Source organism: Prionailurus bengalensis, chromosome D1 (genome assembly GCF_016509475.1).
Source record: "Prionailurus bengalensis isolate Pbe53 chromosome D1, Fcat_Pben_1.1_paternal_pri, whole genome shotgun sequence".
Taxonomy (NCBI): Eukaryota; Metazoa; Chordata; class Mammalia; order Carnivora; family Felidae; genus Prionailurus; species Prionailurus bengalensis.
The window spans coordinates 54552796-54580126 of record NC_057346.1 but is presented as its reverse complement, the minus strand read 5'-3'; the positions used below and the strand labels follow the sequence as shown (position 1 = coordinate 54580126).

At 37.0% G+C, this 27331-nt stretch overlaps 1 protein-coding gene across 2 annotated transcripts in view; it reads right to left on the bottom strand.

Annotated features, from left to right (window-relative positions):
* Positions 1 to 27331, bottom strand: part of RSF1 (remodeling and spacing factor 1) — a 159223-nt gene that overhangs the window by 97054 nt on the left and 34838 nt on the right. For both annotated transcript variants that reach the window (XM_043580136.1, XM_043580137.1), the window contains exon 2: positions 18303 to 18394. In XM_043580136.1, the coding sequence (XP_043436071.1) occupies positions 18303 to 18394 (92 nt within the window). The remainder of the gene's footprint in view (positions 1 to 18302; positions 18395 to 27331) is intronic.

The following is a 27331-nucleotide window of genomic DNA, read 5'->3' as shown; positions in this document are numbered from 1 at the left end:
AACTCAGTCCAAGGAGGCACGTGAAACATAATTATAAGCAGTGTATTATCACTAAGGTGATACTTTTCTAACCTAGACCTTGGGGCCACCTAAATTAGGATCAATAAGACTCCTTAGAACAAATATTTTAAAATTCTGCTGGGATCAAATAAAGCTGAAACTATCTATGAAATTACTCTTAGGAGAATCTAAAATAATAGGCACTGAAAATTGATATCTGATAAAAAGTGTGCAATTTTTAACATGTTTGAACAGCTACCATTAGTATTCAATGGCATAACACGGAAAAATATGCATATCTCTCTAACTTTACACCGTGCATCTTAGCACATGTATGAGTGGAATGGCAGCAAAAAGGGCACATACAAGAAGCTAATTGGACTATTGCAATATAAACAGTATATGCTATTTCACATACTCTAGCCAGCTACTATATGGCCCACGAAGAAATGATTTATGGAGGATAACTACAAAACTAAGGAAACATTGACTATCAGGCACACTAAGTGAGACCGGGAGACAGACATACACATACAGGACTTTCTGTAAAGTAAATATTCATTCATTCATCCATTTACTGACTCAATAAATACTGAGCAACAGCTCATATATTTAAAATGTAATAAATAATGATAAAAATCCTTGCCCTCATAGAGCTTTGAATCCTCTGGAGAAGAGAGACTTAAAAAGTAAAACTGATGATTTTACAGAGCGATAACTACTAGGAAAGAAATAAAGCATGGATATATATTAAGACAGCAGAACACTCAAGGGCAAGGCCTACTTTAAACAGTCATATACAAAGGACCAAAGAGGCAGAAATAGCATGACCATTATATAACGAAAAACAGTTCCAGGGAGCCTGGGTGACTCAGTTAAGCGTCTGACTTAGGAATTCTCTCTCCTTCTCTCTCTGCCTGTCCCACTAGTGTGCACTCTCAAAAAAATAAATAAACAAACTTAAAAGAAAAAAAGTTCCGTATGGTAGACTAGAGTACATACTGATGAGGTTAAAAGAGAATAGTAAGAAAAGAACCCAAAGGAGAAAGCAGGGGTCATCAGATGAACAACTCTGTTGCCATTAAGAAATTTATTTTCTATTCAGAAGACAACAAGGACTCCTACATTAAGGAATTAAACCAAAGGAGAAAGATAACTCTGATTTTCACTTTATCATTGCAATTGGGATAACTGGACTAGACACAGGGAAACCAGTCTGGATAGTCTTACAGAAATCCAAGTGAGAGACAATGGCCTCAACTAGGGTAGAGACCGTAAGGGTTGTGTGGACTGAACTGAGAGAGATTAAAAAGCATAAGTCAATCAGGATTTGATAATTTAATAAATGTGAAGGACAAAAAAAAAAAAGTCCAGAAAAATTATCAGGTATGTTTTAACGAATGAAATGACAGTGGCACCATTTACAAGCCAAGGAACAATAAATACTAGGTTACAAAAAACCAAAGTTGACCCTTGAACAGTGCAGGCATTAGAGGTGCCAATCCTGTACACAGTTAAAAATCTGCATATAACTTTTGACTCCCCCAAATCTTAAATAGCCGACTACTGACCAGAAGCTTTACCTATAACATGTAAAATCGATTAACACATATTGATATCACACATGTTTATATTACACGTAAATCATATAATTGTGTAATTTATATTATATTATATATGTATATATAATCTATTATATATTATGTATAATATATTAAAAACTTTATTTATATTACATATGTATATTGCACATAATATATACTATTACAAATAATATATATTATTACATATATTATATATTACATATATTACAATGTTATTACATATATTTATATGGTGTTATATACCATATTCTTTTGTTTTTTAAGTTAATTCATTTTCAGAGAAATAGCAAGCAGGGCAGGAGCACAGAGAGAGAGAGAATCCCAAGCAGGCTCCGTGCTGCCAGTGCAAAGCCTGACTTGGAGCTCAAACTCAAGACTGCAAAATCATGACCCGAGCCAAAATCAGGAGTCAGATACCCAGCTGACTGAGTCACTCAGGCACCCCTACCATACTCTTAAAAAAAGAAAATGTTAAGAAAAGCATAAAGAACAGAAAATACACTCACAGTATTGTACTATATTTACTGAAAAATTCTGCATGTAAGTGGACAGGTATACAAACCTGTGCTTTCAAGGGTCAACCATATTACAAATTTAACAGCTTCTCTAACCAAGCTCTGGTTCTCTATTACTAACTTGAATGTATGGCTAAGAATAAATATTTCTCTTTGGGTCTTAGTATCTTCATCTTTTGCCATTTTGACTTCCCAACCTTGGTCTACTGTTGGCCCCTCTCTGCAGTCACTCCATGTGGTCATGTCTGTGCTGATGCCTCTGCCTAACAGGCCTAACCCTGGCGGAGTTTCGGTTCTGTGTACCCTGATCCATTCCAAGCTGCTGCAGAAGCAGCTCAGGACCACGGACGTCACTATTGGACTCACCTCCTGCTTCCAGTGTTTCCTCCTGCCATCAGACTGGGGTCCTATCACATTGAGCTACTCGAACCAGGAGTGAAGGGGGCTGTCCTATTGCTCACCCTGCAACCTGACCACCCCCAGCCTATCCTGATCATGTCTACTACATTCCTGGTCAGCCTTCCCAGGATCATATTACATACAGCTACCTCTTCTGCAATCATTACTCCTAGATTTCCCCATGGTGACATCTTGGGACCAAATACATTGGTTTATAAGGCCCTGCTCAACAGGGTGCTCCTTATAATAAGGTCTATTTAAACCTTGGGGGGTGGAGGTAACCTTCATCTGTTAAGTCAAGAGCTCTGAGAGAAAGAAGTTAGGATTTAGTTTGGGAAATGAGTCTAGGATCATACTTAAGATTTCTGACTTGGGTACGAAGGTGGGGGTATTGTGCTATGTAACTAAAGGTATTAGTCAGGGTAGTCAAAGTTATGCTGTAGTAACAAATAAGACCTAAAGCTCAACCATTTACAACAGCAGTTGGCAAACTATGGCCCACAAACTGAGTGCTTGTTTTTTGTAAAATAAGTTTTATTAGAACACAGCCAAATCCATTCATTGAGGAATTAGTCTGTAGTTGTGACAGAGACTATAAGGAACAAAAGTCTACAATATCTAGTATCTGACCCTTTAAGAAATGGTGTGTCAATCACTCAGTTACAGCAACAAAATTTTATTTCTGGCCTACGTTGATGACTGGTTAGCAGTGGCTTTGTAACCTATCATCTTCACCCAAAAATGGGCAGCACTGACTTAGAAAAGTATAAGTTATCATAGCAAAGGGAATAGAGAACATGGAGAAAATCCACTGCTCTTAAAAATTCTGCTCAAAGTGTAACCTATCATGTTTCCTTGCATTTCACTGGTCAAAAACAAGTCACATAGCCATGCCTGAATTCACTAGCAGGGAGATGTATACTTCTCCCAAAGCGAAGGAAACCAAATCTTTTTTAGTTGCCATACAAAAATCTTCTCCTCCTGCCCCATTTTCCTGAATTTATGCCACTAAGTAAGGGTTGATACCCTCTGACTTCCTCTACAAATAGGTATGATCATGGGACTGTGCTCTTCCTAATAGAACAATAGAAGTGAAGTATGCAAATTCTGCCTCACTTCTTGAAAGAAAATTGTTTGCCCTATACATGCTTACCCTTTCCTGCAGCTGAAACACATTCTACAACAAAGAAAAACAAAATACCCTAGGGTGGAGCAATAAAATGTTAAGAACCTGGGGGCACCTGTGTGGCTCAGTCAGTTAAGCATCCAACTCTGATTTTGGCTCAGGTCATGATCTCACAGTTTCTAAGTTCAAGCCCCACGTCGGGCTGACAGGTTGGGATTCTCCTGCCTTCTGCCCCTAACCCACTCACACTCTCTCTCTCTCAAATTGAATAAATAAGCATTAAAAAAAAGATATTTTAAAAAAATGTTAAGAACCTGGATCCCTGAATAACCTCATGGAATACAGTTGTCCCAGGGTAGACAAGTCAGATTGTTGTAACAGATACAAATAAATTTAATGCTTATTTAAACAATTATATTTTGGAGTTTCTTTCTTACAGTAGTTTAGTCTCTAGCTAACATTGACTCATCAGCATTTTTTCAATGAAGATGTTCAATATGTAGTTGGTATACTGGCCTTCAAACTAAGATTCTGGATGAAAATATAAGTCATTAACATATGAGGTTTTAAAATCATGGGAATAAACAAGAATAGCCAAGACGAATATATAAAATGAGACTAGAAGAAGGTCTGGAACAAACTTTTGTAGTATAAAAAACTTTTAAGAACTCAGACCAAAAAAAAAAAAAAAAAAGATCTGGGAAAGGAGACTACTAGGAGTAAAAGGAAAAACTGTAAAGGAGTGTAGGAAAAAAAACTAAAAGAAAACAGTGTTTCAAGGAAAGAACAATTAGAGAAATTAAAAAGATGTGGAATCAAAAATAACACTTCAACTTAGCAATTAGAACATCATTCAAGCTTTTCACTGTAAAGAATTTTTATTGCAATGGAATGTTACAGAAAGAAGAAAAATTTCAAGGGACTGAGGAGTGAATGGGAAGTAAACAGAATAGCAAATAAAGAAAATTATTTCAAAAAATCTATCTATAAAACTGAGATAGACACCTTCTGGGTGGCCCATAATGATCATCATCTCCTGGTATTCATTGCCCCTATAGAATTCACTTCCCCTTGCTGCCCTCCTCCCACAGCTTTGGATATAAGCCAAATCCAGTGACATTACTCTAAAACATGGCAAAAGTGAAAGTAGGTCATATCTAAGATTTGGTTACAAAAATATCATGACTTTATTTGTCTTAGCTCTTCTCTCTCATTCACTGGTTCTGTTGCAATGTGGGAAGCAGTCATATGGAGAAGTAATGCCCCCATGGAACTGCAATGTCGTGAGGGGCCCTGTGGATAAGCCATGACAAAGAAATGAATCCTGACAATAGCCATGTAACTGAGATTAGAAGTGGATTCTTCTTCAGTTGAGCCTTCAGATGAGACTGCATACCAGGCTAACAGCTTGATAACAGCCTAATGAGAAACTCTGAGCCAGAGGCATCCAGCTCTAGGTCACCTTCAGATTCCTAACACAGAAAAATGACAAGAGAATACATGTATGATGTTCATTTTAAAATTTTTTTATTTTAATTCCAGTTAAACAACATACAGCGTTATATTAATTTCAGGTGTACAATATAGAGGTCCAACAATTCCATACATCACCTGGTGCTCATCACCAAAAGTACACTCCTTAATATCCACCACCTATTTAATCCCAACCCTCCACCAACCTCCCCTCGAGTAACTGTCAATTTGTTCTCTATACTGAAGAGTCTGTTACTTGATCTCTCTCTCTCTTTTCTCCTTTGCTCATTTGTTTCTTGAATTCCACATGAGTGAAATCATATGGTCTTTGTCTTTCTCTGATTTATTTCACTTAGCATTATAGTCTCTAGCTCCATCCATGTCACTGCAAATGGCAAGATTTCATTCTTTTTTATGGCTGAATAACATTCCATGATGGATGTGTGTGTGTGTGTGTGTGTGTGTGTGTGTGTGTGTATTTCCATCCATTCATCCATCAATGAACACTTGGGCTGCTCCCACATCTTGGCTATTGTAAATAATGCTGCTATAAACATAAGGCTGCATGCATCCCTTTCAATTAGTGTTTTTGTATTCTCTGGGTAAATACCCAGGGGAGTGGTTACTGAATCATAGGGTAGTTCTATTTTTAACTTTCTGAGGAACCTATATACTGTTTTCCACAGCTGCTGCACCAGTTTACCAGAGCGTTATTTTTTCTTTACATGCTCACCAACACCTGTTGTTTCTCGAGTTGTTGATTTTAGCCATTCTGACAGGTATGAGGTGATATCTCATTGTAGGTCTGATTTGCATTTCTCTGATGATAAGTGATGAACATCTTTTCATGTGTCTCTTGGCCATCTGCATGTCTTCTTTGGAAAAATGTCTAATCATGTCTATTGTCCACTTTTTAACAGGATTGTTTTTTTAGGTGTTGAGTTATATAAGTTCTTTATATATTTTAGACACCAACACTTTATCAGATATGTCATATATAAACATCTTCAAGAGTTCCATAGGTTGCTTTTTAGTTTTGATTGTGTCATTCATTGTGTGTATTTTTTTTTTAATTTTTTTTTCAACGTTTATTTATTTATTTTGGGACAGAGAGAGACAGAGCATGAACGGGGGAGGGGCAGAGAGAGAGGGAGACACAGAATCAGAAACAGGCTCCAGGCTCTGAGCCATCAGCCCAGAGCCTGACGCGGGGCTCGAACTCACGGACTGCGAGATCGTGACCTGGCTGAAGTCGGATGCTTAACTGACTGCGCCACCCAGGCACCCCTCATTGTGTGTATTTTTAATACAGTAGCATAGTTTATTTTTGCTTTTGTTTCCCTTGCCTCAGGAGACATACCTAGAAAAAAAGTTGCTATGGCCCATGTCAAAGAGGTTACTGTGTTCTCTTCTAAGATTTTTATGATTTTGGGTCTCACATTTAGGTATTTAATCCCTTTTGATTTTGTGTAAGGTATAAGAATGTGGGCCAATTTCATTCTCTTGCATGTTGCTGTCCAGTTTACCCAACACCATTTGTTGAAGAGGCTGTCTTTTTCCCACTGGATAGTCTTTCCTGCTTTGTCAAAGATTAACTGACCATACAGTTGTTGGTTCATTTCTGGATTTTCTATTCTGTTTCACTGATTACTATAGCACTGTAATACAATTTTAAGTCTGGAATTAAGATTCCTCCAGCTTTGCTTTTCTTTTTCAAGGTTGTATGGCTGTTTGGAATCTTCTGTGGTTTCATACAAATTTCAGACGTTTATTTTAGTTCTATGAAAAATGCTGTTGGTGTTTTGACAGGGCTTACATTAAAGGTGTAGATTGCTGGGGCCCATGGGTGGCTCAGTCGGCTGAGTGTCCAACTCAATTTCAGCTCAGGTCATTATCCCAGAGTCATAGGATCAAGCCCTATGTTGTACTCCATGCTGAGCATGGAGACTGCTTAAGATTCTCTCTCTCTCTGCCTCTCTCTCCCACTCCCACTTGCTCTCTAAAAACAAAACAAAACAAAACAAAACAAAACAAAACAAAACAAAGGTGTAGGTCGGGTATTATAGACATTTTAACAATATTTGTTCTTCCAATCCATAAGCAAGCAATGTCTTTCTGCTTCTTTGTGTCATCTTCAATTTTTTTCCTCAGTGTTTTAGAGTTTTCAGAGTACAGGTCTTTAACCTCTTTGGTTACATTTATTCCTAGATATCTTATTATTTTGGGTATAATTGTAAATGAGACTGTTTTCTTACTTTCTCTTTCTGCCGCTTCATTATTGGCATGTAGAAATGCAACAGACATCTCTGTACATTGATTTTGTATCCCGCGACTTTATGGAATTCATTGATCAGTTTTAGTAGGTTTCTGGTGGAGTCTTTCAGGTTTTCTATATATAGTATCATGTCAGCTGCAGTTTAAAGCCTGACTTCTTCCTTACCGAACTGGATGCCTTTTATTTCTTTTTGTTGTCTGATTGCTGTGGCTGGACTTCTAGTACTATGTTGGATAAAAGTGATGAGAGTGTACATCTTTGCCTTGTTCCTGACTTTAGGGGAAAAGCTCTCAGTTTTTCCCCATTGAAGATTATGTTAGTAGTGAATTTTTCATATGGCCTTTAGATGTTCCCTCCAACCCTACTTTAAGGGTTTTTATCATGAATTGATACTGTATTTTTCAAATACTTTTTCTGCTTCTATTGAAATGATCATATGGTTCTTATCGTTTATTTTTTTTAATATGAAATTTATTGTCAAATTGGTTTCCATACAACACCCAGTGCTCATCCCAACAGGTGCCCCCCTAAATGCCCATCACACACTTTCCCCTCACTCCCACCCCCCCATCAACCCTCAGTTTATTCTCAGTTTTTAAGAGTCTCTTATGGTTTGCCTCCTTTCCTCTCTATAACTTTTTTTCCCTTTCCTCTCCCCCATGGTCTTCTATTAAGTTTCTCAGGATCCACATATGAATGAAAACGTGGTATCTGTCTTTCTCCGTATGACTTATTTCTCATTTCTCTTACTGATATAATGTATCATGTTGATTGATTTGCAAATAGTGAACCAACCTGGCAACCCAGGAATAAATCCTACAAGATCATAGTGAATGATTTTTATAATGTATTGTTGAATTCAGTTAGCTAATACTTCATTGAGGATTTTTGCATCAGGGATATTGGCCTATAGTTCTCTCTCTATACATACATATTTTTAGAAAGAGAGCGAGTGTAGGGGCACCTGGATGGTTCAGTTGGTTAAGCATCCAACTTCCGCTCAGGTCGTGATCTCACGGTTCACAAGTTTGAGCCCATGTCAGGCTCTGTGCTGATAGCTCAGAGCCTGGAACCTGCTTTGTATTCTCTCCCCCTCTCTCTGCTCCTCCCCTGCACATGTGTGTGCGCTCTCTCTCTCTCTCTCTCTCAAAATAAAAGTACATTTGAAAAAAGAAAAAAAGAGAGCAAGCAAGTGCAAGTGGGGTAGAGGGGCACACACAGAGAGAATCTTAAGCAGGCTCTGTGCTCGGATGAACATTTAGCTTAGATGCGGGGCTTGATTCCACGACCCTGGGATCATGACCTGAGCTGAAACAGAGTCGGAAAACTGACTGAACTGCCCAGGTGCCCATGTAGTTCTTTTTTTGTGGTATCTTTATCTGGTTTTGGTATCAAAATAATGCTGACCTTATAGAATGAATATGGAAGTTTTCCTTCCTTTTCTGCTTTTTAGAATAGTTTGAGAGGAATACGTATTAACTCTTCTTTAAATGTTTGGTATAGGGGCGCCTGGGTGCCTCAGTCGGTTGAGCATCCGACTTCGGCTCAGGTCATGATCTCACAGTTTGTGGGTTCAAGCCCCGCATCAGGCTCTGTGCTGACTGCTTGCTCAGAGCCTGGAGCCTGCTTCAGATTCTGTCTCCTTCTCTCTCTGCCCCTCCCCCGCTCACGCTTTGTCTCACTCTGTTTCTCAAAAATAAATAAAATGTAAAAAAAAAAAAATTAAAAAAAAATAAATGTTTGGTATAATTTGCCTGTGAAGCCATCTAGTCGTAGATTTTGTTTGACAGGAGGTTTTTTCCCCCATATTTTAATTTATTTTTGAGAAAGAGAGAGCATGAGCGGGGGAGGGGCAGAGAGAGGTGGACACAAAGGATCTGAAGTGGGCTCTGTGCTGACAGCAGTGAGCCTCACGTGCGGGACCTGAACTCAGGAACCATGAAATCATGACCTGAGCTAAAGTTGGACACTCAACCAAATAAGCCACTCAGGTGCCCCTTGTTGGGTTTTTTTTTTTTTTTTTTTTTTTTTTTTGATTACTGAATCAATTTCATTGCTGGTAATCAGCCTGTTCAAATTTCTGTTTCTTTCTGTTTCTGTTTTGGTAGTTTATAAGTTTCTACGAACATATCCATTTCTTCTAGGTTGTCCAGTTGGCTGGCATATAGTTTTTCATAATGTTCTTTTATAATCATTTGTATTTCTGTGGTGTCGATTATTATTTCTCTTCTTTTCTTGATAAATCTGGCTACAGGTTTATCAATCACTGATTTTTTCAAAGAACCAGCTCCTGGTTTCATTAATCTGTCCTATTGTTTTTTTTTTTAGCTTCTATATCATTTATTTCTGCTCTAATCTTTATTATTTCCTTCCTTCTGCTGTTTTTAGGTTTTGTTAGTTCTTTTTGTAGCTCCTTTTGGTGTAAGGTTGTTTGATATTTTTCTTACTTCTTGACATAGGCCTGTAGTGCTGTATCTTTCCCTCTTAGAATCGCTTGTGCTGCATCCTAAAGGGTTTTTTTTTTTTTGAAGTTATGTGTGTTCGTTTTCATTTGTCTCATGTATGTTTTTACTTCTTCTATTATTTCCTGGTTGATCTATTCATTGTTTAGTAGCATGGTATTTAATCTCCATTGTATTTGTGATCTTTCCAGTGGTTGACATCTAGTTACGTAGCGTTGTGGTCAGAAAAGATGCCTGGTATGACTTCTTCTATTTGTTGAGAGTGGTTTCTGGGCTAATGCATGGTCTATTCTGAAGAATGCTCCAGGCACACTTGAAAAGAATGTTTTAGGATAGAATGTTCTCAATATTTCTGTTAAATCCATCTGCTCCAGTGTGTCACTCAAAGGCATTCTTTCTTTGATGTTCTGTTTGGACATCAACACACACAACACAATTGACATCATCTGTTAATACTGACACACAACACATCTGTCAATTGATGCAGCAGAATGTTAAAGTATCACTGTATTACTATCGATTAGTAATCAATTTGTATCTGTCTGTTATTAACATTTTTATATATTTGGGTGCTGCTATGCTGGGTGCATAAATATTTACAAGTGTTAGATCTTGTTGGATTGTCCCTTTATTATTATACACTGTCCTTCTTTATGTCTTGTTACAGTCTTTGTTTTAAAGTGTTTTTTGTCTTGGGGAACCTGGGTGGCTCAGTCAGTTAAGCATTTGACTCTTGATTTTGGCTCAGGTCATGATCTCATGGTTTGGTTTGTGAGATCAAGCCCGGTCAGACTCTGCTGACAGCGTGGAGCCTGCTTGGGATTCACTCATTTATTCTCTCTGCCCCTTCCCCACTCACATGCGCACTCACTCTCTGTCAAAATCAACAAACAAACAAACAAACAAACAAACAAAAAGTCCCTTTTGTCTGATATAAGTGCACCTACTCTGGCTTTCTTTTGAAAACCATTTGCATGATAGATGTTTCTCCATTCCAGCACTTTCAATCTGTAAGCGTCTTCTGGTGTAAACTGAGTCTCTTATAGGCAGCACACAGATGGGTCTTCTTTTTTTTATCCATCCTGTCACTCTACATCTTTTTATTGCAGCATTTAGTTCACTTACATTCAAAGTAATTATTGATAGATATGTATTTATTGCCATTTTATTACCTGTTTTGTGTGTTTCTGAAGATTTTTTTCTGATACTCTCTCGTCTTTTTTTCATGTTTTGCTAAGTTTCTTTAGTGATATATTTGGTTTTCTCTTTTTTCTTTGCAGGTTTATTCGTTTTTGATATTCAGGTTCTATATAACCTCTTCTGCATATAGCAGTCTATACTGAGTTGATGGTCATTTAAGTTTGAACCCATTCTTTTCTCCTCACCTCCCTAGATTTCACATATACGTAAAATTATATTTTATATCCTGTTTTTGTGAGTTCTTGATTTTTTATAGAAATCAGATCCACCTATTGTTTCTTCAAATTTTCTGCCCTCTTTTCATCCTCTTTTGGGACTCCTATAATGATTTTCATTACATTTGATGGAGTCACTGAATTCCCTAAGTCTATTATCATTTTGTGTAGTTCTTTTCTCTCTCTTGTGTTCAGTTTAATTACTTTGTCTTCCAGGTCACTAATTCTTTCTGCTGCTTCTTTCCTTCTGTTCATTCCATCAAACATGTTTCTGATTTCATTTATTGATCCCTTTATCTGAGCTATCTTATTCTTTATCTCTGTGTTAAGGTTCTCACTCTTTTCTCAAATCCAGTGAGTATCTTTGTGATCGCTGCTTTAAATTCTCTATCAGGCACGTTACTTATACCTGTTTCACTTAGATCTCTGGCCAAAGCCTTGTCCTGTTCTTTCATTGGGGATAAATTTCTCTGTCTCCTCATTTTGTTTGCCTCTCTGTGTCTGCTTCTATGTAAGAAAGTCAGCTATGTCTTTTGATCTTGAAAGTATTTACTTCACGAAGAAGAGGTCCCAGAGTACCCTGCCATGCTGCGTTTCCTGTTCATCAAAACCTGGCACTTCAGGGGTATATTTTATCTGTATTGTTTACTAACTGATATTATGGTGTTCCATTTTGTTAAACACTTGATGAAATTTTGATTTCCAACAAAAGCAGGACCTGAGATGAGCTTAAACAGTTTATCTGGAAAGTATTCTAAGGAAGGCCTCAAAGAGTAGACATACAAATTCAAACAATCACAGAATGTCCTTCATATTGGTGACCAGCCACAGTATCAATCTGAAATAGTACTCTGCTTCTTTCTTTGGTGTCTCCTTATTCTCCATGTACCAGGGCCAGTTTCAGACTTCACCTGGAAAACTCAAGGCTGCAAACCAAGAGGCATCAGGGAGAATGTAGTTTGGGATGTGCTGAGCATTAGGCACAGCTCAGAGAATGGCAGACTTGATATACACTGTTTTCACTAGCTACATTTTGAGGTTATTTGTCATCAAACAGCAGATAACTAATACAAAGGGGGAAAAGGGAGGATGGGTAAAAACTAAAGGGGAACAAAGAATTAAGGAAGAGTTTATTCTTTTTTTTTAAATTTTTTAAATGTTTTTATTTTATTTTTGAGAGAGACAGAGACAGAGACAGAGCACGAGTGGGAGAGGGGCAGAGAGAGGGAGACACAGAATCCGAAGCAGGCTCCAGGCTGTGAACTGTCAGCACAGAGCCTGACGCGGGGCTCAAACTCACAAACTGAGATTATAACCTGAGCTGAAGTTGAATGCTTAACCAAATAAGACACCCTGGTGCCCCAGAGTTTATTGTTCTTTAAAAAAATTGTAGAGATTGTAGCTTTCAAAAAGGATAAGGGGGAAAAACATATCTGTACTTAAGGTGTGTGTATGTGTGTGTTGTGTATAAACTTTATTGATAGGCAACAAAAGGCTTAAAAATCAGAAAAAAGGAAAAATATTTTTAAAAAGGACAGTAAATATGAATATGAAATTAGCAAATCTCACTAAATATTTAAGTAGATAAATTATCTACTTTTTTAATTTGAAGGATTTATCTACTTTTTTTTAATTTGAAGGACTTTTTATACACATCCACACAGACACACACACACACACACACACACACACACACACACACACAAAATCCACACACATATATTATGTAAGGTCATAAAATAAGTCTCAACAAAATTAACTGATCAAAATCATAGAAAGTATGTTCTACATGTTATAAAATTAGAAACCAGTAATAGAAAAAAAAAATTGGTGAAATTTACAAGTATGTGGAAATTAAACTACAACTAAATAACCAATGGGTCAAAGAAGAAATCACAAGAGAAATGAGAAGATACTTTGAGATGAAGTAAGAAGTAAAGCAAAGCAAGAAGTAAAGATGGAATATAATAGCTGAAAATGCCTATGTTAAAAAAAGAGGAAGATCTCAAATCAATAACCTAAATTTCCACCATATTACTAGAAAAGAATCCCAACTAAACCCAAGGCAAATAAAAGGAAAGAATAAAATAGAAAAATAGGGAAATTCTACTAAACTGTTAAGTTGGTTCTTAAAAGATCAACAAAATTGGTAAATCTATAGCTACACTGACCGGGGGTGGGGGTGGGGGGGGAGGGGAGAACACTTACAATCAGTAAAATAAGGAAAGAGGGAATATTACTACCAATTCTACATAAATAAAAAAGATCTCAGGTGGATACTATGAACAATCTAATGCCAATAAGCTAGGTAAAATGAACAATTTCCTAGAGACACAAACTACTGAAATTGACTCAATACCTATAGGGAATACCTATAGGGGCACCTAGGTGGCTCAGTTGGTTGAGCTTCCAACTTCGGCTCAGGTTGTGATCTCACAGTTGGTGAGTTCGAGCCCTGAATTGGGCCCTGTGCTGACAGCTCAAAGCCTATAGCCTGTTTTGGATTCTGTGTCTCCCTCTCTCTCTGTGCCCCTTCCCCACTTGCACTCTGTCTCTCAAAAATAAATAAATGCTAAAAAAGAATTAAAGAATTAACATTTGATGAACACTTACAAAAAGTAAGAGGAAGTAACTTCTCAACTAATTCTATGAAGCCACAGACATCTCAATAAAACACATCATCATCCCTATGAATACAGAAACAAAAATCCTCAACAGTAAATTAACAAACCAAATCTAGCAACATATAAAAAGGATTATGAACCACGATGAAGTGAGACTGTAGGACTGCACAGTCCCAACATATGAAAATTAATCAATGCAATACACCATGTTAATAAAGGGAAAAACCACATGGTTATCTCAGTAGATGCAGAAAAAACATCTGACAAAATCTAACACCTTTCATGATAAAAAATATTCAATATACCAGGAAGAGACCTTTCTTAGTCTGATAAAGAACCTCTATGAAAAACACATATACCTGGGGTGCCTGGGTGGCTCAGTCGGTTAAGTGCCCGACTCTTGGTTTTGGTTCAGGCCATGATTTCACAGTTCATGAGTTCAAGCCCTGCATCGGGCTCTGCACTGACAATGTGAAGCCTGGTTGGGATTGTCTCTCTCCCTCTCTTTCCACCCCTCCCCTGCTTGCTCTCTCAGTCTCTCTCAAAAATAGTTTTAAATAAACTTAAAAAGTTTTAAATAAACTTAAAAAAAAAACCACATATCTAGTATCATATTAAATCTTAAAAGACTGAAAAATTTTCCCCAAGGATCAGGAACAAAGGATGTCTGCTCTCACCATTTCTATACGACAGTATACCAGGGGTTCTGGTTTTCTTACACAAGAAAAAGAAATAAAGTATGTCCAGATTAGAAAGGAGGAAGTAAAACTATCTGGATTTGGAGATGATATCATCTCATATATAGAAAGTCTTAAAAATCTACAATAAAACTATTTGAGCTAATAGTTTGACAAAGAAGCAAGACACAAGATTAATATACAAAAATTAGTGTATTTCCACACATTAGCAATGAACGATCTGAAGATGAAGTTAAGAAAAAAATTACATTTATAACAACATCAAACCAAGAAAATACTGATGAACTGAACAAATAAGTATAAAACTGGACTCAGAAAACTATGAAACGTTTTTGAAAGGAATTAAAGACCTAAATATTTTGAAAGACATCCTAATCCATGGATCAGAAGACTTATTTTTGTTAAACTAATATTCCCCAAATTTACCTACAGATTATATCTAATCCTATATAAATCATAGCTGGCATTTTTGCAGAAATTAACAAGCTGATCCTCAAACTCATTAAGAAAATGCAAGGAAAGCAGAACAGTCCAAACAATCTTGAAAAAGAACCAACTCAAAACCTATTGCAAAGCTTTAATAATCAAGACAGCAAAAATGATGACATAGAAGTCAACAGAATAGCAACTTCAGAAATAGACCCTTCTATTTATGTTGAATTGACTTTTTACAAGATTGTCAAGGCAATCAAATATGGGAAAGAATGGTCTTTTCAACAAACAGTAATGGAATAACTAACTGGATATCCACACCCAAAAGGATGTGGTTGGACCCCTATCTTATATACAAAAATTAACTTAAAAGAGATCATAGATCTAAACACAAAAGCTAAAAGTACAGAACTGTTAGAACAAATTAGAGGATTACATCTTTATGATCTTAGTTTGGGCAATAGTTTCTTAGATATGACACCAAAGCACTAGCCACAAAAGAAAAAACTGTATTGGACTTCATCAAAATTAAAACCTTCATGCATCGAAGAACATTACACAGAAAGTAAAAGAAAAAACACCAAATGGGAGAAAATGTATGCAAATCATGTATCTGGTAAGGGTCTAGCATGCAGAATATATAAAGAGCTCTTAAAACTCAAGAACAAAAACACGAACAACCAACTAAACAAAGAAGGATAGGAGTAGGCATTTTTCCACATTTTCTCAAAGACATACAATGGCCCACAAGTATATGAAAGGAACACTCAACATAGTTTAGTCATAAGGAAAATGTAAATCAAAACCATGGGAACCCCCACTAGGATGCTTAAAATCAATCAATCAATCAATCAGTCAGTCAATCATAAGTGTTAATGAGGAAGGATGTAGAAAAACTGGAACCCTCATAAATTGCTAGAGAAATTGTAAAATGGTGCAGCTTTGGAAAACAGTCTGGCAGTTAAGTAGTCAAAACAGAATTACCATATGACCCAGCAATTCCACTCTAGATATAAGAAATGAAATCACATGTCTACTCACAGCAGCACTTTTCATAATAGCCAAAAGATGGAAACAAGCCTAATATCATAAACTGATAAGTAGATAAATAAAAAGTGGTATATCCATACGAAGGAACATTATTCAGGCATAGAAAGGAACAAAGCGCTGATTCATCCTTTAACAGGGATGAAACTTGAAAACATTATGCTAAGTGAAAGAAACCAGACACAAAAGGCCACATATTGTATGATTCTATTTATATGAAATGTCCAGAATAGGCAAATTCATAGAATCAGAAAACAGATTAGTAGTTTATAAGGACAAGAGGAAAGGAGAGTAATTATTAATGAGTATGGGGTTCCTTTTTGAGGTGATAAAAATGTTCTGATTTAGACAGTGATGATAGTTGCACAACCTTGTGAATATACTAAAAAACACTGAATTGCATACTTTCAAAGGGCAAATTTTATGTTATGTGAATATATCTCGATTTTTTAAAAAATGAGCTAGAACCTGTAGTTTTCACCATAGAACTAAAGGGGTTTATAAAATCATCTCATTTCTCACATTTTATGAAGAAACAGACACAACGGTGCAAAGTAGATTATCCATGGTTCTAAAGTTTAACAAGAGATGTGAACAGTATACAAGATATTTCTACCTAAATTCTCAGAACATGTAAACAAATAAACCCACTTTAATAACAAACCCACATTTATTTACAAGGGACTTATACCCTTTAAGATATTATATAAAAATCAATGCCCTGAAATTCCAGCATCTCTTTTAAAGCTCCAAAACTTGATTCTTAACCATTAATATTTTATTAAAGGCAAAACAGCGATTTCACTGGTATTTCCTAAAGCACTTTTTTTAAAAAACGTTTATTTATTTTTGAGAGACAGAGAGAGACCGAGTATGAGGTGGGGAGGGGCAGAGAGAGAGGGAGAACCAAAATCCAAAGCAAGCTCCGGGCTCCGAGGTGTCAACACAGAGCCCAATGTGGGGCTTGAACCCACGAACTGTGAGATCATGACCTGAGCTGAAGTTGAATGCTTAACCGAGCCACCCAGGCACCCCTAAAGCACTTTGAATAGTTAAAAATTTGCTCAGTTATCATTCACAGTTTTAATATATTTTGGAGATTTCATTCAACATTAGTTTGGGGTCTGTATCTCCTCTCTTGAAATGTGGCCAGAATTGTGGCTGCTTTCAACCAACAGAAAAGGAACCAGTGAACTGATTAAAATTGTTATGTCACTTAATTTGGAATGATGTGTTATACACCAATAAATGGAAAAGCACATGTGATTTTTGTAATAATGTAACAAGCAACTCTTATACCCTGATGATTCCTCTTTTCATAGTGCTCTGAAGTCATATATATACCTCCCCCAAAAAGAAAGCAGGTATGAAAATACATGGTAAACATGTATTTTTTTAAAAGACAAGAAAATCATACAGTTTTCAAAATACCAAAAAATATAACCTAATATTCTAGTATGTTATAGAATTAAAAATATTCCCAAAAGATTATCATGGAGGTAGGTACATTTATCAGCTTGGGCTTCCAAAAATTGTGTAGGTCTCAAAGTTTGGATACAATTTCAGACCATTTTTCCTGAATGGTTTATCGTAAAGCATTCTGATTTCCCAGGTTGTTTTCACTAAAGGATAGCTGTGGCCTTATTGGTAACTGGTAATCTCCTATACTGATTTAAAGGTGTTATGACATCTTACCATTTAAGTAACAGACAAATTCTGTCTGTGTCTATGCATACAGTGTGATCTCAAGGAAGAATGACAACTTTCTTTGCCTTATTTATGTCTTACTCGATTTATCTGGATGGTTTTAAGGATTAAATGAGAGAAGACATGAAAAGTCCTAGGCACGGTGTTAGGCACAAAAGGGACATAACACCTCTGAAACCCAAATTTAGGACTAAACACTATGGCTTAGTAGTTGCAGAAAAGAATCACATACTGATAGTAATTGTATGGAATTCTAAGTCATATTTTGCAACTTTTAGTAGACCATTTTAAAAGTTCAGCATATTATGAAACACATCAATTTATGCTACAGTAATATTTCAGTAACAGAGAAGGCACATTTTTTGAGAGAGGAGGGAGAGAGAAGCAGAGAGGGAGGAAGAGAATCTTAAGCAGGCTCCATGCCAGCATGCCAGCGAGATCATGACCTGAACTGCAATCAAGAGTCGGATGCTTAACCAACTGAGCCACCCAGGTGCCCCAGAGAAGGTAATTTTTAATATTTACCTTGATCAAATATTTTTCCCATCTGTCTGCCGTAACAGATTTGCCAATCTTCCTCATCAACTTCAAATGGAGCTCCACCAATTCTTTTGGTACTTAAAAGAAAGAAAAAATACTGTTAGCTCACAAAATAAAACATTTATAAACATTTAAGATAAAAAAAGAACTTTCCCCTTCTCTGAATACTTTTTTCAAAATAGAGGATGTTGACTTTAACTATCTTTTAGACCTCTGAATCAGAAAAGACTAAACTAGGGCAAGAAATAACTGAAAACCACTCTCTTAAAGATGAGCAGGAATATTCACATTTTCTTTCAAAGCATTATCAAGTAAGAATGAACTCGAATGTAAACTGTGGATTTTTGAGTGATAATGATAGGTCAATGTAGGTTCATTAATTATAACAAATGTACTTCTGTGGTGCCAGGAGATATGGACAGTGGAGGTCGTGTGTTGAGAAAGAGTATATATGTGAACTCTCTTTGTGCTTTGTGCTCTTTGAACTTTGTGCTCTATTTTTCTGTGAATCTAAAACTGCTCTAAAAAATAAAGCCAATTAAAAAAAATATATCATCAAGTAAAAGCCCTTAACCATACAACCACAATTTCAACTAGTGTTTGTTTCTCATAACACGTATTTGTATACTTTACTGACATTACAGACCAAGACACAGATTCATAGAATTAGAAAAGAATCAAGGAATATAAATTCCAAGTTGGATATGGATATGGATATCTCAGAAACAGTCCAATGGCTTTCAACCTATTTCACAAAACTATTCTTTCGATCTATACCTTCTCTATGGGCTAAAGTCCTCTACATCATCCCTCCGGATCTTCACTTGACAACTTTCAGGACAGAACACTGACTTATCTTCCAAAGTTCTAGTTATTAGAAAGCCTTATACAAAGTCAAAATCTGCCTTCCTACACCTGGTTCTTACTCTTATTCTCTAGTTTCAAAGACAATATTTTCAATTCCTCTTCAGCTAGAACCTTCAAATATTTGAAGACTGTTTTACCTTCCCTCAGGTTTTCTCTTCTAACTGTAAACAGCCAGAGTTCCTCCATATATCCCTTGGGTATGACGTGATTATGTTGTTTAATTATATCTGTTAGACGGAAGGGAAATAAAAGGACACACATACACAGCCATCAAATTTGGCATTTTCCAAATACCACTAAGAGAAACAGGAGGTATACTCTCTAAAACGTTTCCATAATCAAATACATTAGAAAAATACTGGATTGGGGTGCCTAGGTGGCTCAGTCGGTTAAGTGTCCAACTCTCGGTTTTGGCTCAGGTCATGATCTCATGGTTCATGGATTCAAGCCCTGCGTTGGGCTCTGCGCTGACAACGTGGAGCCTGCTTTGGATTACCTCCCTCCCTCTCTCCCTCTCTCAAAATAAATAAATAAACTTAAAAAATTTAAAAAAAAGAAGAGGAAAGAAAAGAAAAATACTGGATCAAAACAAAGGTCTTTTTTTTGTTTTAAGTGCAGGACTTCTTGACAACTTTATTGATGGATCTTGTGTGCACGTGAATATCCAAGGATATAATCTTCAACATCCACCTAATATCCATGGAATTTTGTGTGAAACATACATACAACACTAGCTTATCTTAGGATACAAGTGCTCTTAAGAACAGGTTGGGAAATGATGGACTAATTTTCCGTCATTCTTTTAGACTCTTCACTCTCCACTAAGCTAATTTTAACTTGAAACAACTCTGAAGTATAAAAACACTGACCCATTCAATAAATTTCTGTGGGACCACTATTACTAAACAAGAAAAAATATCCTTAGTGGGCCTACTCATGTGAGTCTTTTTAGGGCGTTAGACAGTGGATCGTGGGTTGGAGGTGGGGTGGTGGTGGTGGAAAGAAGCATAGGACGGGTGGTTACAGACAAGTAGACTATTATTCTAAGTCCAAACCTGAACTTGGGATTGAGGGTGAGGCAGAAAAAAGGGGAGAAAGGACCTTACTTACAGGAGTAACAGCAGATGCAAAAGACTGAAAAAGAAGTGATCATGGAACTGGAGGCATGGAAAAAGGACATCATCATGAAGAGCTTTGTAAGTCCAGGCTAAGAAATTTACATTTAAAAATTTAGACAAGAGAGTGCTTTCTCTGCACTTTAGAAAGCAAGTGAATTGTAGGAAAACAGATTGCTTTTATTTCCTTGCTTGTTTTGGGAGGTGGATGCAAGGCAGAGATAAGATGTAAATTCCAGAAAACATCAACCCAGAAAGATGGGAGTAACATGAACATAGGTAGAGGTAGTACAGACAGAATTAGGCAGATCTGAGAAATATTTAGGAAACAAATAATACAACTTAGTGATTGACTGCTTGTGCAAAGCTATAGCGAGAGTCAAGAAAACCTGAGGCACTGGCTTGGGTAAGTGAGTAGACTCCAATGACAACACAGTAGGAAGAAAAAGACAAGGGCTCAACTGTCAGCTTAATATAAGGTGATCATGATTTTTCTGGTGAACACTGAATCTCAAATTCCTCATCTGTAAAGGGCGACATTAGCTATTTTACAGTTTTAAAGCTGTAAAATACATAAAGCTAAAACATCTTTATTTTTGTTATGACACTTGTGGAACCAAAGTCTGTTTCAATTTCTCCTTTTCCGCTTTCCCAAACACAACAGTCTTGATGATTCAGCCTTTAGATATCTCAACCCTGTGCCCTATTTCTCCCACTTTCTCTAGGATATTACTGTACCTTCTCACTTCAAAAAAATAACTATGATAGTCTCTTATAACCAATCTTCCAAAAATACTGTTTTCATAACACTTCCCATTCATCGACATCTTTTCTGGCTCCTAAATAACTATATTAAACTCATCCAGATTTCTTACTCTAGCCTCAGAGTCTTAAAGTCAGTCTCACCCTAACTCTTCAATCACTCTCTCATTTTTACACTGAAATCCTTCATTCAAATCAAAACAGGATTCTGGCCTGTTCACTAAGCATACACAGTCCACTACCTATCTGGGCTCTATTCAAGCCTTCTAGTTTACTGTTTTCTCCCACTTGAATTGTATTTATCTTTCTACGTCTTATCAATAAAAGGCCCAAAGTCTCTGTGATAGCCTTTTAATGATTCCAGCAACATGTTTATCCTTGGAATGTCCAAAGTATTCATTCTGCCTATATCATTTCCTTAGCAGCTGGCTAAAAGCTTTGCATCAGTGCTTTATACATGTCTTCCATTATCATAAAGATACATGAAATCACACACAAAAAAACTGATATAATTAGTACTACTATATTTCTAAAAATCTAAAAGGACAGAAATAAATGTATGCAAAAAAAAAAGGATTTCATCCCACTTGGCAACTGTAGACATTATTGATTTAGGCATACAGAAATAAATTACATAGTACTTGATTTGCTTATTAGGCCACTGGCTCTTGCACAGCACTGTCCAACAGAAATATAAGATGAGTCACATAATTTCAAATTTTCTAGTAGTTCATTCATAAAAATAAGTAAGTCAAAATTAATTTTAATAATATATTTTATTTAATACTACATATCCGAATGTTATTTCAATATATACTCAAGATTTAAAATACCAGGTATTTAAAATTTTTTTCACTTAATATTTTTATTTATTTTTTTAAATTGTGAAGGTGGTCCGGCTTTAGCTAAGGTCATGATCTCATGGTTCATGAGTTCAAGTCCCACATGGGGCTTGCTGCTGCAATGCAAAGCCCACTCTGGATCCTCTGTCCCCCCCCCCCCCCGCCCCCCGCCATTTCTTCCCCTTCCCCCATGCTCTGTCACTCTCAAAAATAAATAAATATTAAAATAAATATACAAAGAGTGATATAACTGACACATAACATTATATCAGTTTTTTAATTTTTAATGTTTATTTATTTTTAAGAGAGACAGAGAGGGAGAGGGACACACGGAACATGAGAAGGGGAGGGGCAGAGAGAGAAAGGGAGACACAGAAACTGAAGCAGGCTCTAGGCTCTGAGCTGTCAGCGCAGAGCCCGACGCAGGGCTCGAATCCACAAACCGTGAGATCATAACCTGGGCTGAAGATGGGTGCTCAACTGACCCAGTCACCCAGGAGCTCCATATTAGTTTCATTTGTACAACATAGTGGTTCAGTATTTGTATACCTTGTAAAATGATCACAGTAAATCTAGTTAACATCTATTACCTTACATGACTGCAAAAAAATTTTGTAAGGAGAATGTTTAAGATTTATTCTCAGCAACTTTCAAACATGCAATACGGTATTACTAACTGTAGTCACCATGCTGCACATTATATTCCCATGATTTATTTATTTTATACCTGGAAGTCTGTACCTTTAGACCCCCCCTTCATTCAATTTACATCTTATTTTTTGTACTAAGTATTAAAAACATATTGTACATTTTACACTTACAGCACATCTCAGTTCACACTAGCCATATTCAAGTGCTCAAGAGCCATTTATGTCTAGTGGCTACTATAGTGGATCATACAGAGCTAGTATATTTAAAACTAAAATGTATAACCCACAATTTACTTATAACTTACTTACATTTTTGAGATAATTGACAAATTAATTTCAGATATACAACTTAATTGAATATTTGTATATATTACAAAATGATCACCACAGTAAATCTAGTTAACAACTAATTTGTTTATATATTTTGTTTCAAATAGAACTGACAAGCTGGTGATCTTTATGGACATTAGTGGCTCTTAATATTTTGTCAATTGGTAAGAAACAGGCAAAAACTTCAACAGTAAAATTATAATCAACATCGTGGTTAAATTGAAAATATTAAAATTCCCATACTCTGTATTCTCTAAACATGCTGTCTATTCAAGAGACCATTCTATGATGAACAGAAATAGTCTATATCTGTCCTTTCCAATACAGAGTCATCTATATGGCTTGATATGTGGCTAATAAAACTGAGGTACTAAACTTTAATTTTAGGTACTAACTTTTAGGTACTAAATTTAGGCACTAACTTTAATTTTAGGTACTAACTTTTAATTTTTTAAATTAAATTTAAATATCCACATGTAGCAAGTGGCTATGATTTTGGACAGTGAAGCTGTAAATTATCAATTATATTTTTAAAACACATGATCGTTTTCTAAAACACACAGTGACAATCTGTAAATTCACTTATTTATCACCTGGAACATTTTCTAAATAGTATCATTTCCCAAGCATTAAGATAATTATTAACTTCCTTCTCTAAATGTATCTATTAACCAACTTCACGTCATTCTGAAAAATACAGGTTTTGTCACAGCTGAACCTTTCACTAGATAGATATGATACATAACCTTTAACTGACCCATTTCTTTCATAAGGCCTCAGGAGGTGAAAGACTGTGGAGCAGAAGAAAAGGTCAGGGTTGTGCGAATTCAGGAAGGCCCTGCCAAGATGATGTAGGCATGAAGCAGCAGAAAGTGGCAGAATCCCAGACTGCATTACTGATCCAATCACCCAAAGATGTTCTATATTTGGACATTTTTCTCTTTTTTAACATTATTTTTTAATGTTTATTTTTGAGAGACAAAGAGACAGAATGTGAGTGGAGGAGAGGCAGAGAGAGACAGGGAGGGAAAGAGAGGCAGAGAGAGAGACAGAATCCAGGCTGTCTCCAGGCTCCAAGCTGTCAGCACAGAGGCTGACGCAGGCTCGAACCCATGAACCGTGAGATCATGACCTGAGTCGAATGCTCAGATGCTCAACCGAATGAGCCACCCAGGCTCCCCTATATTTGGACATTTTTCTAAGCATCTTTCCAGCACCAAGCCTTAAGAATGCTACTGCTGGGGCGCCTGGGTGGCGCAGTCGGTTAGGCGTCCGACTTCAGCCAGGTCATGATCTCGCGGTCCGTGAGTTCGAGCCCTGCGTCAGGCTCTGGGCTGATGGCTCGGAGCCTGGAGCCTGTTTCCGATTCTGTGTCTCCCTCTCTCTCTGCCCCTCCCCTGTTCATGCTCTGTCTCTCTCTGTCCCAAAAATAAATAAACGTTGAAAAAAAAAATTAAAAAAAAAGAATGCTACTGCTTCTGCAGTCCCAGTCTTACTACTTACAATTTTGCTTTCTAAATGGTCAAAATTCACAGCAACTCATAATAACTACATGATAGAATTCTTCTCATTTCTCAATAAAGCTTTACTTAAACTTCTTCTATGCTTTTTTTTTTTTTTTTTAGTTTATTTTGAGAGAGAGCACATGAGTGCATGCAGAAGCAGGGAAGGGGCAGAGAGAGAATCCCAAGCAGGCTCCACACTGTCAGCACAGAGCCTGACGCAGCACTAGATCCCATGAACCATGAAATCATGACCTGAGCAGAAATCAAGAGTTGGACGCTGCCTGACTGAGCCACCCAGACACCCCTAGACTTCCTCTATGCTTGTAAGCAAAGATACACTTACAGTCCCAAAATAGTTGATTTCATATAGGTTACTGATCAAAGAACATTGATTTCAGATATGATGATTAAAAGATAACCTAACAATAAACTTTTACTTATTGCCCAGTTTTTTCCAAACTCTGTTGAGGGAGCACAGATTAGCAAATTCATTAGCAATAATGAGACTATTCCCACAGACCACTTGATCCTTGAAATAACTATTATGCATTTATATACCTTATCTTCAAATAATTCATTTAATCAATCATCCTAAAATTTTCTGAAAAGCAGAGGAACAGTTCAGACAATGAACTGTAATTTAGGCCACTCTCCGAAAAGCCACAGTTCAGAGAAGCCAAGTAAGTATAATATAAATCACTGAGCTCAGCTTATTACCACAGTGGAAAAAAATAAATCCAAGAAGACCTAGTATGCAGGCAGATAAACCAACGGGTATCTGCTGCTCCACTTTAGGTTTGTTTCATTTAGAATCATACTGCTGTTCTCCTACAGGTAGAGAAACCAAACATGGTTCAGATTATTTAAGAACCCAAACTGTGAAAATGTCTCTGCTACAAAGAAAGTAATCAGGGGTGCCTGGGTGGCTCAGTCGGTTGAGCGTCCAACTTCAGCTCAGGTCATGATGTCACACTCCGTGAGTTCGAGCCCCGCATTGGGCTCTGTGCTGACAGCTCAGAGCCTGGAGCTTGCTTCAGATTCTGCGTCTCCCCCTCTCTCTGCCCCTCCCCTGCTCATGCTCTGTCTCTCTCTGTCTCAAAAATAAATAAAAATATTTAAAAAAATTAAAAAAAAAAAAAGTAATCAGTGTACTGAAAGTAATCAGCATGGTTGGAGGTTGTGATAACCAGCAATTCAGCACTCCTTCCCAAAGGAGAAGGTAGATATTTCTTATAGAGAGGAAAGGCCTCTTTCTGGGTAAAATGATGTGAGCCACACTCACATTAGTCGGTCTTTAAGGGGCTTCCTTTTCCTTACACGTAAGGAACAACGTCCTGGCAGAGGGAATCTGAGATAATGGAGACCATGGCTTCCAGTATCATATGCCTTCACCTTTAATCAGATGATTTTATTTCCCTTCTCTCTTTTCTCTCTGCTTAATTAATAATCACAGAGGACTTGAAGGGTGGAGAGAATAGGAGCGAAAGACCCTAAACAAATTTGAGAAGAAATAGTAATGTGACAGTATTTAAGGGAGAGGAGGACCTTTCCCCCAACAAACTCCAACAGTGAAAAATTCAAAGACCTTCGCCTAGACGCATCAATTGCTAACATTTTAGGGAAACATTTTATAAACGGTAAAACCGTTAATAAAGATGAGACCTTGAAGAAGCAGCCAACCAAGCCAAGGTAGAGAAGAGAATGCTAGCCACAAGGAAATGCCTATACAGAAGTCCTGAGGCAGCCAAAAGCTTCTAGTGTGGCTGGTGAAGAAGTAAGCAGGAGTCAAATCCTATAAAGCCTTGGGTGCCATGGAAAGAGTTGAGATTTTATTGTAAGTGTTATAAGAACTTGAGAGAGAAATTTAGGAAAGATTCACGATCCAAGTTTTTAAAAGATCATTCTGTGTCTAGGATCTGCTTCAAAATAATCTAGGCAGCTGGCGGAGGCGGGGGGGGGGGGCAGTAGATGGAGTTACAGATGAAACAAAATCATAACATCGTACCAAAGTGGGGGCGGAGGGTGATGGGTACATGGAAGTTCATTATACAACTTTCTACTTTTGTATCTTTCACATTTTCCATAATTTAAAAAGGTAAAGGAGATGTGGAGGTCACTTTGGTTGCTCTGTGAGGAATGAATGAGAGGGAAGAGCAAATACTACTAATTAGGAGGCTACTGCCACACTTCAGCAAGAGATGATGGTGGCCCAGGATAAGGCTGGAGCAGCATAGATGCAGAGAAGTGCCCTCAAGGAAAAGTGCAAAATGTAGAAAGTTTCTAATAAGCACCTTCACCAATCTTGATCAGGAAGTACCTATTATATACTTGTCTTCAATGTGATCCCAATTAATTTGTTCATTTTTAAATTAAAACAAAAAAATTTTTTAACGTTTATTCATTTTCTGAGACACAGAACGAGACAGAGGGTGAGTGGGGAAGGGACAGAGAGAGGGAGACACAGAATCTGAAGCAAGCTCCAGGCTCTGAACTGACAGCACAGAGCCCAATGCGGGGCTCGAACTCACAGACTGCGAGATCATGACCTGAGCCGAGTCAGACACCCAACCAACTGAGCCACCCAGCCACCCCATAATTAATTTGTTCATTTTTAAAAGCAGAAACCACTTTTTGTTTAATCATACTAAGTCAGAAAAGGAACACATACACACATTTAATAATAAGTCAAATAAATTTGTATCATGTCTTATTTCTGATACTCTTCATCATTTCAAATGTCTATGTTTCACTTAAAAGCCTATACTTAATATTTCAACTAATACTTAAAAGTTCTATTATGTACGTATTATGAAAAGCATTAGACACAGTCAGGAGAAAGAGGTGCAAACTTCAATTTCCTTGTCCATATTAAGTTGATCTAAAGTCCTCCAGCTGTATTGTTTAATGCCTATGTCCAGGTATTGAGGCAGGTATTAACTGCCT